Genomic DNA, 16,190 nt, shown 5'->3' on the forward strand with positions numbered 1-16,190 from the left:
GCCATATTGATTTATCTGTGTTAGTGACAGTCTCTCTCCTGTTTACCAGCATACTGGAGGTCTGAGCTGATGCACTTTGTTCTCGAGTGATGCTTTAAAACACAGCCGACGAAGGCCCTGGGATGGCCTGCCTGTCTATGATGTCATTATCCCAGTAAGTCATAAACACAGCAGTCACAGTGATAAAGGCAGACGCTGCACATGCCGCCTCTCAGGTCACTCTAAGTACGGTGGTGGTCCTTACAAATTACAGGACCAAAATAAGGACGCATTTTTGTTGTTGCTGGTCTCTCTGTAACTATGTCATGAATGTAAATAAACCCAGCTGGGGGGGGAGTCTACGCCAAGTTCTCCAAAACAAGACGTGGTGTTTACCCTCTCCCCAAGGACACATCACCCATCTATCAGCCTTCTATCTGTGCACATATCGCTGAATTAAGAGGGAAGAGATGTCTTAACACACTAGATAAATGATAAGCTAAATGTCAATAGGCAGGACAGCACACACGGTTTAAAACACCACAGTACAAACATAGAAACGACTGTGTAACTGACGCAAGACTGGAACTTGGCAACAATCCAACATTTACACAGCAAAGGAACGTCGACTAGGCTACACATCAACCAAACAGCCTTGTTCATTCACTTCCAGAACAGTAAATCAGCTGTTTAATGAAACAGTGTATAAGTAAAGTAAAGGCAGATGACCCCAGATTCCCCTTGACTTTGTGTGATGTAATGTACTCAGATCTCCATACGGAGTTGAATGCTGACCTGTATAAATGTCAGGTTGATGTTGGACGTTAAACTAAGCAGCTGTTGAACAATGAGGACCAAACATCAGAAATAGCCACAGCCTTTTCCAGCCATAGTGGAACATACTCTAAACATCATAAATGTTATTTAATGTAGTTTCAATAACCTTGCGTCAGAATACTGTAGTACATACAGAAGTACATACTACTGATGCAGTTTAAAATCTCCTGCATACAGTCTTTAAATCGATCCATAGTCTTTTTTTATTTGATTTATTTAAAAAACTTTACTAGTGAAGGGAGGTACCAAACCAAGTGGCACCCTATTCCCTATATAGTGTACTACTTTTCACCGGGATCAATTGGTCAAAAGTACTGCATTATAAAGCTAATAGGTCAAATAGGGTTCCATTTGGAACGCATCCCAAACAGCCAATGGCTGCTCTGCCTCTGCTCAGCTGAGTTCACGACTCACAGAGCCTCATTCGGATTTAGATTGTTTCTGTCCAGCTAGCTCACAGCAATGAGCACAGCAGCTGTAAGATAGCTGGAGGGACATGCAGTACCAGTCAAAAGATTAAGAACACCTACACATTTAAAGGTTTTTCTTAATTTTTAGTATTTTATACATTGTAGAATAATAGTGAATACATCAAAACTATGAAATAACACATATGGAATCATGTAGTAACCAAAAAAGAGTCCAAATTTGAGATTTTTGGTTCCAACCGACGTGTCTTTGTGAGACGCAGAGTAGGTGAACGGATATTCTCTCCGCATGTGTTGTTCCCACAGTGAAGCATGGAGGAAGAGGTGTGATGGTGTCGGGGTGCTTTGCAGGTGACACTGTCAGTGATTTATTTAGAATTCAAGGCACACTTAACCAGCATGGCTACCACAGCATTCTGCAGCGATACGCCATCCCATCTGGTTTGCACTTAGTGGGACTATCATTTGTTTTTCAATGACCCAACACCTCCAGGCTGTGTAAGGGCTACTTGACCAAGAAGGAGAGTGATGGAGTGCTGCATCAGATGACCTGGCCTCCACAAACACCCAACCTCAACCCAATTGAGACCGTTTGGGATGAGTTGGGCCGCAGAGTGAAGGACAATCAGCCAGCAAGTGCTCAGCATATGTGTGAACTCCTTCAAGACGGTTGGAAAAGCATTCCAGGTGAAGCTGGTTGAGAGAATGCCAAGAGTATGCAAAGCTGTCATCAAGGCAAAGGGTGGCTACTTTGAAGAATTTCAAATCTAAAATAGATTTTGTTTGTTTAACACCTTTTTGGTTACTACATGATTCCATGTGTTATTTCATAGTTTTGATGTCTTCACTATTATTCTACAACAAAGAAAATAGTAAAGATAAAGAAAAGCCCTTGAATGAGTAGGTGTCCAAACTTTTGAATGGTACTGTATATCTCTCCCTACCTGCCTGTCTTGTGTACAGCATAACACCAACATGGACAAAACACTCGTGGGTTTTCTCTAACAACACAGCCATTGTGCTCAGGCAGGCACCTCACAGGCTCCTAGCATGACTTGTTCCAGGCAGGCACCTCGCAGGCTCTGGAGGCTCCTAGCATGGCTTGTTCCAGGCAGGCACCTCGCAGGCTCTGGAGGCTCCTAGCATGGCTTGGTCCAGACAGGCACCTAACATGCTCTGCTGGCTCCTAGTATGGCTTGGTCCAGGCAGGCACCTCACAGGCTCTGCAGGCTCCTAGCATGGCTTGGTCCAGACAGGCACCTAACATGCTCTGCTGGCTCCTAGTATGGCTTGTTCCAGGCAGGCACCTCGCAGGCTCTGGAGGCTCCTAGCATGGCTTGGTCCAGACAGGCACCTAACATGCTCTGCAGGCTCCTAGCATGGCTTGGTCCAGACAGGCACCTAACATGCTCTGCTGGCTCCTAGTATGGCTTGTTCCAGGCAGGCACCTCACAGGCTCCTAGCATGACTTGTTCCAGGCAGGCACCTCGCAGGCTCTGCAGGCTCCTAGCATGGCTTGGTCCAGGCAGGCACCTCACAGGCTCTGCAGGCTCCTAGCATGGCTTGGTCCAGGCAGGCACCTCACAGGCTCTGCAGGCTCCTAGCATGGCTTGGTCCAGGCAGGCACCTCACAGGCTCTGCAGGCTCCTAGCATGGCTTGGTCCAGGCAGGCACCTCACAGGCTCTGCAGGCTCCTAGCATGGCTTGGTCCAGGCAGGCACCTCACAGGCTCCTAGCATGGCTTGGTCCAGGCAGGCACCTCACAGGCTCCCAGCATGGCTTGGTCCAGGCAGGCACCTCGCAGGCTCTGCAGGCTCCTAGCATGGCTTGGTCCAGGCAGGCACCTCACAGGCTCTGCAGGCTCCTAGCATGGCTTGGTCCAGGCAGGCACCTCACAGGCTCCTAGCATGGCTTGGTCCAGGCAGGCACCTCGCAGGCTCTGCAGGCTCCCAGCATGGCTTGGTCCAGGCAGGCACCTCGCAGGCTCTGCAGGCTCCCAGCATGGCTTGGTCCAGGCAGGCACCTCACAGGCTCTGCAGGCTCCTAGCATGGCTTGGTCCAGGCAGGCACCTCACAGGCTCTGCAGGCTCGGTCCAGGCAGGCACCTCACAGGCTCCTAGCATGGCTTGATCCAGGCAGGCACCTCGCAGGCTCTGCAGGCTCCTAGCATGGCTTGGTCCAGACAGGATGTGCTTTAATCAGTTCCTTGGCCCGGGAGATTTTCTCCAAGTGGTACTGTACTAGCTCCACATTCTGTACTGGTGGCTGGGAAGGATTGGTGGGATTTGGGTGGGTAGAGCTATTTCAGACACAGCAAGCCACTGGCTTAACCAGAAGAGCTACAGTGTTTACCTTGTTTGTAGAAACTTAGACCTTTCAGTCTAAAGAGACTGGGAGCAACAAACCATTTCTCTCTCCTCACTTGCTCTCGCTCTCTCTGAGTGAATGTTATTAGAATATAAACATTATTAGAATGTAAAGTTTCAAGTTTAAACGTTTATTTGTAACATGCACAGGATACAGCAGGTATAGAATAGTACAGTCGTGGCTAAAAGTTTTGAGAATGACACAAATATAAATTTTCACAAAGTCTGCTGCCTCAGTTTGTATGATGGCAATTTGCATACACTCCAGAACGTTATGAAGAGTGATCAGATGAATTGCAAAGTCCCTCTTTGCCATGCAAATGAACTGAATCCACCAAAAAACATTTCCACTGCATCTCAGCCCTGCCACAAAAGGACCAGCTGACATCATGTCAGTGATTCTCTCGTTAACACAGGTGTGAGTGTTGACAAGGACAAGGCTGGAGATCACTCTGTCATGCTGATTGAGTTCGAATAACAGACAAAGCTTCAAAAGGAGGGTGGTGCTTGGAGTCATTGTTCTTCCTCTGACAACCATGGTTACCTGCAAGGTAACACGTGCTGTCATCATTGCTTTGCACAAAAAGGGCTTCACAGGCAAGGATATCGCTGCCAGTAAGATTGCACCTAAATCAACCATTTATCGGATCATCAAGAACTTCAAGGAGAACAGTTCAATTGTTGTGAAGAAGGCTTCAGGGTGCCCAAGAAAGTCCGGCAAGCGCCAGGACCGTCTCCTAAAGTTGATTCAGCTGCAGGATCGGGGCACCACCGGTACAGAGCTTGCTCAGAAATGGCAGCAGGCAGGTGTGAGTGCATCTGCACGCACAGTGAGGCAAAGACTTTTGGAGGATGGCTTGGTGTCAAGAAGAGGAGCTAAGAAGCCACTTCTCTCCAGGAAAAACATCAGGGACAGACTGATATTCTGCAAAAGGTACAGGGATTGGACTGCTGATGACTGGGGTAAAGTCATTTTCTCTAATGAATCCCCTTTCCGATTGTTTGGGGCATCCGGAAAAAAGCTTGTCCGGAGAAGACAAGGTGAGCGCTACCATCAGTCCTGTGTCATGCCAACAGTAAAGCATCCTGAGACCATTCATGTGTGCGGTTGCTTCTCAGCCAAGGGAGTGGGCTCACTCACAATTTTACCTAAGAACACAGCCATGACTAAAGAGTGGTACCAACACATCCCCCGAGAGCAACTTCTCTCAACCATCCAGGAACAGTTTGGTGACGAACAATGCCTTTTCCAGCATGATGGAGCACCTTGCCATAAGGCAAAAGTGATAACTAAGTGGCTCGGGGAACAAAACATCGATATTTTGGGTCCATGGCCAGGAAACTCCCCAGACCTTAATCCCATTGAGAACTTGTGGTCAATCCTCAAGAGGCGGGTGGACAAACAAAAACCCACAAATTCTGACAAACTCCAAGCATTGATTATGCAACAATGGGCTGCCATCAGTCAGGATGTGGCCCAGAAGTTAATTGACAGCATGTCAGGGCGGATTGCAGAGGTCTTGAAAAAGAAGGGTCAACACTGCAAATATTGACTCTTTGCATCAACTTCATGTAATTGTCAATAAAAGCCTTTGACACTTATGAAATGCTTGTAATTATACTTCAGTATTCCATAGTAACATCTGACAAAAATATCTAAAGACACTGAAGCAGCAAACTTTGTGGAAATGAATATTTGTGTCATTCTCAAAACTTTTGGCCATGACTGTACAGTGAAATGCTTACTTGTAAGCTCTTTCCCAACAATGTGGTATTCAGTATCAAGGTGTGAACATTCATGTAGGCATAGCTATCATTGGTTTTGGATTCCGTGACTATATTTGGAAGCACAGTGGATTTAGGTTTCGGCTACCCAGCAGGTTTCGGCTAACCAGCAGGTTTCAGCTAACCAGCAGCTACCCAGCAGGTTTCGGCTAACCAGCAGCTACCCAGCAGGTTTCAGCTAACCAGCAGGTTTCAGCTAACCAGCAGCTACCCAGCAGGTTTCGGCTAACCAGCAGCTACCCAGCAGGTTTCAGCTAACCAGCAGCTACCCAGCAGGTTTCGGCTACCCAGGGAAGTTGTATCTTTTTTTCAAACCCCTTTTTTCTCCCCAATTGGTAGTAGTTACAGTCTTGTCTCATCGCTGCAACTCCCGTACGGCCTTGGGAGAGGCGAAGGTCGAGAGCCACGCGTCCTCCGAAACACAACCCAACCAAGCCGCACTGCTTCTTGACACAATGCCCATCCAACCCGGAAGCCAGCCGCACCAATGTGTCGGAGGAAACACCGTACACCTAGCGACCTGGTCAGCGTGCACTGCACCCGGCCCGCCACAGGAGTCGCTAGTGCGCGATGAGACAAGGATTTCCCTGCCGACCAAACCCTCCCTAACCCGGACGACGCTGGGCCAATTGTGCGCCTCCCCATGGGCCTCCCGGTCGCGGCCGGCTGCGACAGAGCCTGGACTCGAACCCAGAATCTCTGGTGGCACAGCTAGCACTGCAATGCAGTGCCTTAGACCACTGCGCCATCTTTGGTCAAAAGTAAAATATGTAGGCTATGGAATCATCGAACAGATGGACCATAGAGCAGCAGGCCTCCTCAACAGACAGTAGGATATGGAATCATCAACAGATGGTGGACCATAGAGCAGCAGGCCTCCTCAACAGACATTAGGCTATGGAATCATCAACAGATGGTGGACCATAGAGCAGCAGGCCTCCTCAACAGACATTAGGCTATGGAATCATCAACAGATGGTGGACCACAGAGCAGCAGGCCTCCTCAACAGACATTAGGATATGGAATCATCAACAGATGGACCATCGAGCAGCAGGCCACCTCAACAGACAGTAGGCTATGGAATCATCAACAGATGGACCATCGAGCAGCAGGCCTCCTCAACAGACAGTAGAATATGGAATCATCAACAGATGGACCACAGAGCAGCAGGCCTCCTCAACAGACATTCACTGCAGCCTGAAGTTGTTTAATATGCTGTGTTAGGTGTCAGCCTGCCCTGGCAGAGCAGACCAGCAGGGCTGAGCAGCAGCAGATCCTCTAGTCGGGTGGATGTGTGTTCTGATTGGCTGCCACGCAAAGCAGCAGTCCAGCACCAGCCAGCCCCATCCCGCCACAGTCCCCCCCCCTTCCCTCTCTACTCCTAGTCAACTCACAGTGGCTGCCTCCCAAATGGAAACCTATTCCCTATATAGTGCACAACGTTTAACAAGCAGTCCTAGGGAATACGGTGCCATTTAAGATACAACAGTGACAGGTCTAGTGCAGCTAATCAGACCACCCTGCTGGACCCAAATGGTAACTGTTACAGAGTGAAACCAGCACCCTGTGAACATCTGACTTGGTGGATTAGGGTTGTGGAATCAGATTAAGGTGGAAGGAGCTGCCTGAGACTGTAATGAACAAACTGAGAGGTTTTTCTCTTTCATTAGTAATCCATCAACATTCAGAGAGAGAGAGAGAGAGAGAGAGAGAGAGAGAGAGAGAGAGAGAGGGGCGAGGGATACATAACGTGTCAACGTCCACTACGTGAGAGGAGGGGACTAGTACAGTAACAACTAGGCCCTGAGGGGGAATCTATACACATTGGGGGGGGGGGGGGGGTGAGAATCAGTCTGACCAGCGAGCCAACAACAAAGCTGTTACTACTCTATCATGGCAAGTCATTCCCCACGAGAGAGCACAGTTTTCCAATTTCCACAAACAGTCATCTTGTACTGCAGGTAAAGGTCAACTGGTTTGGTCAATTACATTCCAATAGCTTTTTGGAATTTCAGTTTACATAAGTGAATTTAAATGGAATTGACCCCCCAACCCTGGTCTGAATGGTGAATAGTACAGTAAGCTGTTCACAGGAAAGTTAAAGCACTCACACACAGCCAAACAGTGTATAGGGGACAAACAGTTAGGACAGATTTAAAGGTCCCGAACACTCATTCTGATTCCCATGTAAAATTGCCTTTTGAGTGACTAAAACATCACCCACAATATTTCTCACCAAATAAAACATTTCAAAATTTGAAAATAGGAAGTCTGAAAGGACAGATTGAGTAGGCAGGGAGCTAGTAGGCTGAGTGGGCGGGGACCTAGTAGTCTGAGTGGGCGGGGACCTAGTAGTCTGAGTGGGCGGGGTCCTAGTAGTCTGAGTGGGCGGGGACCTAGTAGGCTGGTGGGTGGGGACCTAGTAGTCTGAGTGGGCGGGGAGCTAGTAGACTGAGTGGGCGGGGACCTAGTAGCCTGAGTGGGCGGAGACCTAGTAGCCTGAGTGGGTGGGGACCTAGTAGGCTGAGTGGGCGGGGACCTAGTAGGCTGAGTGGGCGGGGAGCTAGTAGACTGAGTGGGCGGGGACCTAGTAGTCTGAGTGGGCGGGGACCTAGTAGTCTGAGTAGGCGGGGAGCTAGTAGGCTGAGTAGGCGGGGACCTAGTAGCCTGAGTGGGCGGGGACCTAGTAGTCTGAGTGGGCGGGGACATAGTAGTCTGAGTGGGCGGGGACCTGGTAGTCTGAGTGGGCGGGGACCTAGTAGTCTGAGTGGGCGGAGACCTAGTAGGCTGAGTGGGCGGGGAGCTAGTAGACTGATTTGGCGGGGACCTAGTAGACTGAGTGGGCGGGGACCTAGTAGTCTGAGTGGGCGGGGAGCTAGTAGTCTGAGTGGGCGGGGACCTAGTAGACTGAGTGGGCGGGGACCTAGTAGGCTGAGTGGGCTGGGACCTAGTAGTCAGAGTGGGCGGGGAGCTAGTAGTCTGAGTGGGCGGGGACCTAGTAGGCTGATTGGGCGGGGACCTAGTAGGCTGAGTGGGCGGGGACCTAGTAGACTGAGTGGGCGGGGAGCTTGTAGACTGAGTGGGAGGGGAGCTAGTAGACTGAGTGGGCGGGGAGCTAGTAGACTGAGTGGGCGGGGAACCTAGTAGACTGATTGGGCGGGGACCTAGTAGTCTGAGTGGGCGGGGACCTAGTAGGCTGAGTGGGCGGGGACCTAGTAGGCTGAGTGGGCGGGGACCTAGTAGGCGGAGTGGGCGGAGACCTAGTAGTCTGAGTGGGCGGGGACCTAGTAGACTGATTGGGCGGGGACCTAGTAGTCTGCGTGGGCGGGGACCTAGTAGTCTGAGTGGGCGGGGACCTAGTAGTCTGAGTGGGCGGGGACCTAGTAGTCTGAGTGGGCGGGGACCTAGTAGACTGAGTGGGCGGGGACCTAGTAGACTGAGTGGGCGGGGACCTAGTAGACTGATTGGGCGGGGACCTAGTAGTCTGAGTGGGCGGGGAGCTAGTAGACTGAGTGGGCGGGGAGCTAGTAGACTGAGTGGGCGGGGACCTAGTAGACTGAGTGGGCGGGGACCTAGTAGGCTGAGTGGGCGGGGAGCTAGTAGACTGAGTGGGCGGGGACCTAGTAGACTGAGTGGGCGGGGACCTAGTAGACAGAGTGGGCGGGGACCTAGTAGACTGAGTGGGCGGGGAGTTCAGCGTGAGTGACGGTTCTTTGAAAACGTCCATGTCCACCACCATGGACACAGTGAGCAGTGCTGCAGTCAGATTATCACAAGCTAATTTTCTGATACACAAATCAACTCAAACAACAATGAAATTGCATGTAACATCCAATCCTGTCATACATACTCTCTCACGGTTTCACAAATGATGTACTTCGCTACTATGGCCTATTTATTGCCTACCTCCTCACGCCATTTGCACATACTGTATATAGACTTTCTTTTTTTCTATTGTGTTATTGACTGTATGTTTGTTTATTCCATGTGTAACTCTGTGTTGTTGTTTGTGTCGAACTGCTTTGCTTTATCTTGGCCTGGTCACAGTTGTAAATGAGAACTTGTTCTCAACTAGCCTACCTGGTTAAATAAAGGTGAAATAAAACATTTTTAAAATAAAAAGTATCCTGTTTGGTTATTGAATAAAGCATCAATATAGACAAAATGCTATTTCCATGACATAGACTGACCAGGTGAAAGCGAAGATCCCTTATTGCTGTTACTTCAAATCAGGTAAGATGAAGTGGAGGAGAATTATTTTGAAGCCTTGAGACAAATGAGACATTGAATGTGTATGTGTGCCATTCAGACGGTGAATGGGCAAGACAAAAGACTGAAGTGCCTTTGAATGGGGTCTGGTAGTAGGTGTCAGGCGCTCCGGTTTAAACTGCAACACTAGTGGGTTGAATGGGGTCTGGTAGTAGGTGTCAGACGCACCGGTTTAAACTGCAACACTAGTGGGTTGAATGGGGTCTGGTAGTAGATGTCAGGCACAACACTAGTGGGTTGAATGGGGTCTGGTAGTAGGTGTCAGGTACAACACTAGTGGGTTGAATGGGGTCTGGTAGTAGGTGTCAGGCTCACCGGTTTAAACTGTAACACTAGTGGGTTGAATGGGGTCTGGTAGTAGGTGTCAGGCACACCGGTTTAAACTGCAACACTAGTGGGTTGAATGGGGTCTGGTAGTAGGTGTCAGGCTCACCGGTTTAAACTGTAACACTAGTGGGTTGAATGGGGTCTGGTAGTAGGTGTCAGGCACACCGGTTTAAACTGCAACACTAGTGGGTTGAATGGGGTCTGGTAGTAGGTGCCAGGGACACCGGTTTAAACTGGAACACTAGTGGGTTGAATGGGGTCTGGTAGTAGGTGTCAGGCACAACACTAGTGGGATGAATGGGGTCTGGTAGTAGGTGCCAGGCGCAACACTAGTGGGTTGAATGGGGTCTGGTAGTAGGTGTCAGGCACAACACTAGTGGGTTGAATGGGGTCTGGTAGTAGGTGTCAGGCGCAACACTAGTGGGTTGAATGGGGTCTGGTAGTAGGTGTCAGGCGCTCCGGTTTAAACTGCAACACTAGTGGGTTGAATGGGGTCTGGTAGTAGGTGTCAGGCACAACACTAGTGGGTTGAATGGGGTCTGGTAGTAGGTGCCAGGCACAACACTAGTGGGTTGAACGGGGTCTGGTAGTAGGTGCCAGGGACACTGGTTTAAACTGTAACACTAGTGGGTTGAATGGGGTCTGGTAGTAGGTGTCAGGCACTCCGGTTTAAACTGCAACACTAGTGGGTTGAATGGGGTCTGGTAGTAGGTGTCAGGGACACCGGTTTGAACTGCAACACTAGTGGGTTGAATGGGGTCTGGTAGTAGGTGTCAGGTACAACACTAGTGGGTTGAATGGGGTCTGGTAGTAGGTGTCAGGCGCAACACTAGTGGGTTGAATGGGGTCTGGTAGTAGGTGTCAGGCGCTCCGGTTTAAACTGCAACACTAGTGGGTTGAATGGGGTCTGGTAGTAGGTGCCAGGCACACCGGTTTAAACTGCAACACTAGTGGGTTGAATGGGGTCTGGTAGTAGGTGCCAGGTACAACACTAGTGGGTTGAATGGGGTCTGGTAGTAGGTGTCAGGGACACTGGTTTAAACTACAACACTAGTGGGTTGAATGGGGTCTGGTAGTAGGTGTCAGGCACTCCGGTTTAAACTGCAACACTAGTGGGTTGAATGGGGTCTGGTAGTAGGTGTCAGGCTCACCGGTTTAAACTGTAACACTAGTGGGTTGAATGGGGTCTGGTAGTAGGTGTCAGGGCAACCGGTTTAAACTACAACACTAGTGGGTTGAATGGGGTCTGGTAGTAGGTGTCAGGCACAACACTAGTGGGTTGAATGGGGTCTGGTAGTAGGTGTCAGGGACACTGGTTTAAACTGCAACACTAGTGGGTTGAATGGGGTCTGGTAGTAGGTGTCAGGGACACTGGTTTAAACTGTAACACTAGTGGGTTGAATGGGGTCTGGTAGTAGGTGCCAGGCACAACACTAGTGGGTTGAATGGGGTCTGGTAGTAGGTGTCAGGCACAACACTAGTGGGTTGAATGGGGTCTGGTAGTAGGTGTCAGGCACAACACTAGTGGGTTGAATGGGGTCTGGTAGTAGGTGTCAGGGACACTGGTTTAAACTGTAACACTAGTGGGTTGAATGGGGTCTGGTAGTAGGTGTCAGGCGCAACACTAGTGGGTTGAATGGGGTCTGGTAGTAGGTGTCAGGTACAACACTAGTGGGTTGAATGGGGTCTGGTAGTAGGTGTCAGGCGCAACACTAGTGGGTTGAATGGGGTCTGGTAGTAGGTGTCAGGCGCACCGGTTTAAACTGCAACACTAGTGGGTTGAATGGGGTCTGGTAGTAGGTGTCAGGTACAACACTAGTGGGTTGAATGGGGTCTGGTAGTAGGTGTCAGGCGCAACACTAGTGGGTTGAATGGGGTCTGGTAGTAGGTGTCAGGCGCTCCGGTTTAAACTGTAACACTAGTGGGTTGAATGGGGTCTGGTAGTAGGTGCCAGGGACACCGGTTTAAACTCCAACACTAGTGGGTTGAATGGGGTCTGGTAGTAGGTGCCAGGCACACCGGTTTAAACTGTAACACTAGTGGGTTGAATGGGGTCTGGTAGTAGGTGTCAGGCACACCGGTTTAAACTGTAACACTAGTGGGTTGAATGGGGTCTGGTAGTAGGTGTCAGGCACAACACTAGTGGGTTGAATGGGGTCTGGTAGTAGGTGCCAGGCACACCGGTTTAAACTGTAACACTAGTGGGTTGAATGGGGTCTGGTAGTAGGTGTCAGGCACAACACTAGTGGGTTGAATGGGGTCTGGTAGTAGGTGTCAGGCACACCGGTTTAAACTGTAACACTAGTGGGTTGAATGGGGTCTGGTAGTAGGTGTCAGGCACACCGGTTTAAACTGCAACACTAGTGGGTTGAATGGGGTCTGGTAGTAGGTGCCAGGTACAACACTAGTGGGTTGAATGGGGTCTGGTAGTAGGTGCCAGGCGCAACACTAGTGGGTTGAATGGGGTCTGGTAGTAGGTGTCAGGCACACCGGTTTAAACTGCAACACTAGTGGGTTGAATGGGGTCTGGTAGTAGGTGTCAGGCACACCGGTTTAAACTGTAACACTAGTGGGTTGAACGGGGTCTGGTAGTAGGTGTCAGGCACACCGGTTTAAACTGTAACACTAGTGGGTTGAACGGGGTCTGGTAGTAGGTGTCAGGGACAACACTAGTGGGTTGAATGGGGTCTGGTAGTAGGTGTCAGGCACACCGGTTTAAACTGTAACACTAGTGGGTTGAACGGGGTCTGGTAGTAGGTGTCAGGCACACCGGTTTAAACTGTAACACTAGTGGGTTGAACGGGGTCTGGTAGTAGGTGTCAGGCACAACACTAGTGGGTTGAATGGGGTCTGGTAGTAGGTGTCAGGCACAACACTAGTGGGTTGAATGGGGTCTGGTAGTAGGTGTCAGGCACAACACTAGTGGGTTGAATGGGGTCTGGTAGTAGGTGTCAGGCACACCGGTTTAAACTGTAACACTAGTGGGTTGAATGGGGTCTGGTAGTAGGTGTCAGACGCACCGGTTTAAACTGCAACACTAGTGGGTTGAATGGGGTCTGGTAGTAGGTGTCAGGCACACCGGTTTAAACTGTAACACTAGTGGGTTGAATGGGGTCTGGTAGTAGGTGTCAGGCACTCCGGTTTAAACTGCAACACTAGTGGGTTTTTCCAACTCAGTATTAGGAAGCTGTTCCTAATGTTTGGTAATACTCAGTGTGTATTAACTCTCAGACAATGTTCATAACTCATGACCATCAACGATGTCAAGAAGTTTGTATGAATCTCCTGTTTGAAATGTCTCTCGACGTAATGACGTGACGACTGTGTTGGGGGATTTTTGGCAACCCTTCCCCTTGCTTTTGTTCCATGCTGGCTAAAGACCTAGCTAGCCAGTAACTACTGTAGCGAACACCAGACACAGACGAAAGCTGAAACCTATAAGCACATGTGCCTTAGAATAGATGAATAGGGGAAACCTCTAATTATATTTGTTGACACGCCGCAGTCAACTTTAGGCATCAGTTGACTAGCTAACTAGCTATGTAAACCATACCCCTCTGCAAACACGCCTTCTGCCATGTTGGTTACAAGGCATACCATATTTAAATTAGTTAAGAGAATAAGACGTTACCATTGGTGTATTAAAATGAGAGCCTTTTTGTGATGTCACAAAAAACCCTTAATAATCCCGCCTCCTGAATCCAAGTGTGACTTTATGATCAAACTTTAGAAGCAACAGTCATTTGTTATACTTTGGTCATCTTTGATCTCGTTTCATCCTAATATAATCCAATTTGATTAAAAACATGATTTTTAACTGTACGGGACCTTTTAAGGTAACACTTAAGTAGAGTGGTGGGTATATGATGTGTAACATTCACATAGGGCGATTCCATGCCAGCGTAGACCCCATATATTTTATATCTCAGATTGTTCTGCCAATTATCACATAGATACTTCATTGGTAGGAAGGATATTTAACATTCTTTTTACATTTGTATCACACATTTTTTTTTCACTAATTGGTATTTTTTTAAATGTTTATTAATCATAATGAAAGTGGAAATTGTAGACCCTTTTTAAACCTATACATGCCTCCTGTAAGACCCTATGATCTGTGAACCGTACATGACACCGACAACATCTTTATAATGTGCTCTAAAATACAGAGTATGTCTTGATTCTGAAATACTATTTTCACATTCATTTATGCAACATTTAAAATATGAATATCTCAACAGTATTGTTTGGATCAATATACTCTACAAGTACATACAATTTCCAGAGTGGGCTCTCTGCTAACTCTGAAGATACGATTTATGAGCCCCGCCAACACAGTGAATGGGAAAATGGATACAAAAGGGAACTCCCTCCGCTGGTGATTTGCTGAATGTGCAATCCTAAAGGAGGGCTGTGGTTGGTTAATGACTTTATAATATCAATTTCTATGTATAAAATGGGTCATATCATTAAAAGTACCAGAGAGCCCACTCTGGAAATGTGATTGAAGAATATATTGTTACAACCAATATGTAAAAAAAAAGGGTACTTTTGAGATATTAATATAAGTATTTTAAATGTTGATGAAATTAGTGTGAAAAATTGTTTTACAAAATGTAAACATAATCCATATTTGAGAGAACAATATAAGGAGTATAACGACACTCAGATGGTGTCTGTATCACGTACGGTTCACAGACCTACGGCTGCGTTTACACAGGCAGCCCAATTCTGAGCTTTTCTTCACTATTTGGTCTTTTGACCAATCAGTTTAGCTCTGAAAAAGAGCTGATGTGAAAAGATCTGATGTGATTGATCAAAAGACCAATTTATGGAGAAAGAAAATATCAGAATTGGGCTGCCTGTGTAAACGCAGCCACAGGGTTGAAAAAGGGCCTACAAAGGCCACTTTCATCATGATTTTCCCAAAAATGGTTGGTGATACAAATATAAAAAACAGGTCAAACATCCTTCCTCCCAATGAAGTTACTATGTGAACATTGCCAGAACAATCTGACATACCAAAAATATTTTCGGCCTACGCTGGCGTGTTATCGCCAATAGCATTCACAAAGTATTTATATGTGTGGCATAAAGAGTAAAAATGGACTTACTATGTTGATGAGTGTGAGAACATAGTTCTGTACGTGCTCCTTGCCATGGAAGCGCACCACAGAGTCGTCCACAGCCAGCAGCACCTCGATGTTGTAGTCGTCCGTCTTGGCGTGCCGCCGTTTGCGCACAGACTCTGTCAGCTTGTGCTCCAAGAGGTCCAGACCACCGGGGAGGTTAGCAATCCCAAAGTCTGTCACTGTGTGGAAGAGAAGAGACGTGAGGAATTACAACAAGCACCATTTAGCAGACAGCAGCATGTTTCCATGAGGATGAGGAGATAGTATGGCCTCCTCTCTGATGGCACCCAATTCCCTATTTAGTGCACTCCTTGTAGGTGCTCAATAACATTAAAAATGGAAAACGGTGCCATTGTGGACATAGCCTATGAGTTTGCTGCTCAAGCGTTGGTCAAAAGTAGTGCACTTAAATAGGAAATGGGGACACAACCAAGCTTTAAAATTGTCTCGTGTCATCTCAATGATGCAGACAGTCCAGACATGAACAGGAGAGACTGTACAAGGCTGAACTGAGACCTGTACAATGATGCAGACAGTCCAGACATGAACAGGAGAGACTGTACAAGGCTGAACTGAGACCTGTACAATGATGCAGACAGTCCAGACATGAACAGGAGAGACTGTACAAGGCTGAACTGAGACCTGTACAATGATGCAGACAGTCCAGACATGAACAGGAGAGACTGTACAAGGCTGAACTGAGACCTGTACAATGATGCAGACAGTCCAGACATGAACAGGAGAGAATGTACAAGGCTGAACTGAGACCTGTACAATGATACAGACAGTCCAGACATGAACAGGAGAGACTGTACAAGGCTGAACTGAGACCTGTACAATGATACAGACAGTCCAGACATGAACAGGAGAGACTGTACAAGGCTGAACTGAGACCTGTACATTACAACGACCCCTTGATCCCATCACCTGAACACTATCTCCAATCATACATCAACAACAGCATGACACGCCAACACCCTCTTCCTGCTCAACCCCCTCAACATCCTCTTCCTGCTCAACATCCTCTTCCTCCTCAACCAACCTCAACATCCACTTCCTGCTCAACC

At 48.2% G+C, this 16,190-nt stretch overlaps 1 protein-coding gene across 1 annotated transcript in view; it reads right to left on the reverse strand.

The window, feature by feature from the left end:
* The window catches only part of LOC120017462 (A disintegrin and metalloproteinase with thrombospondin motifs 14-like), a gene marked incomplete at its 3' end in the record, with an annotated part of 100,765 nt that overhangs the window by 38,933 nt on the left and 45,642 nt on the right, over positions 1-16,190 (reverse strand). The window contains exon 4 of the mRNA XM_038960218.1: positions 15,106-15,302. Within this exon, the coding sequence (XP_038816146.1) occupies positions 15,106-15,302 (197 nt within the window). The remainder of the gene's footprint in view (positions 1-15,105; positions 15,303-16,190) is intronic.

The sequence above is a fragment of the Salvelinus namaycush genome, chromosome 22, assembly GCF_016432855.1.
Source record: "Salvelinus namaycush isolate Seneca chromosome 22, SaNama_1.0, whole genome shotgun sequence".
NCBI lineage: Eukaryota > Metazoa > Chordata > Actinopteri > Salmoniformes > Salmonidae > Salvelinus > Salvelinus namaycush.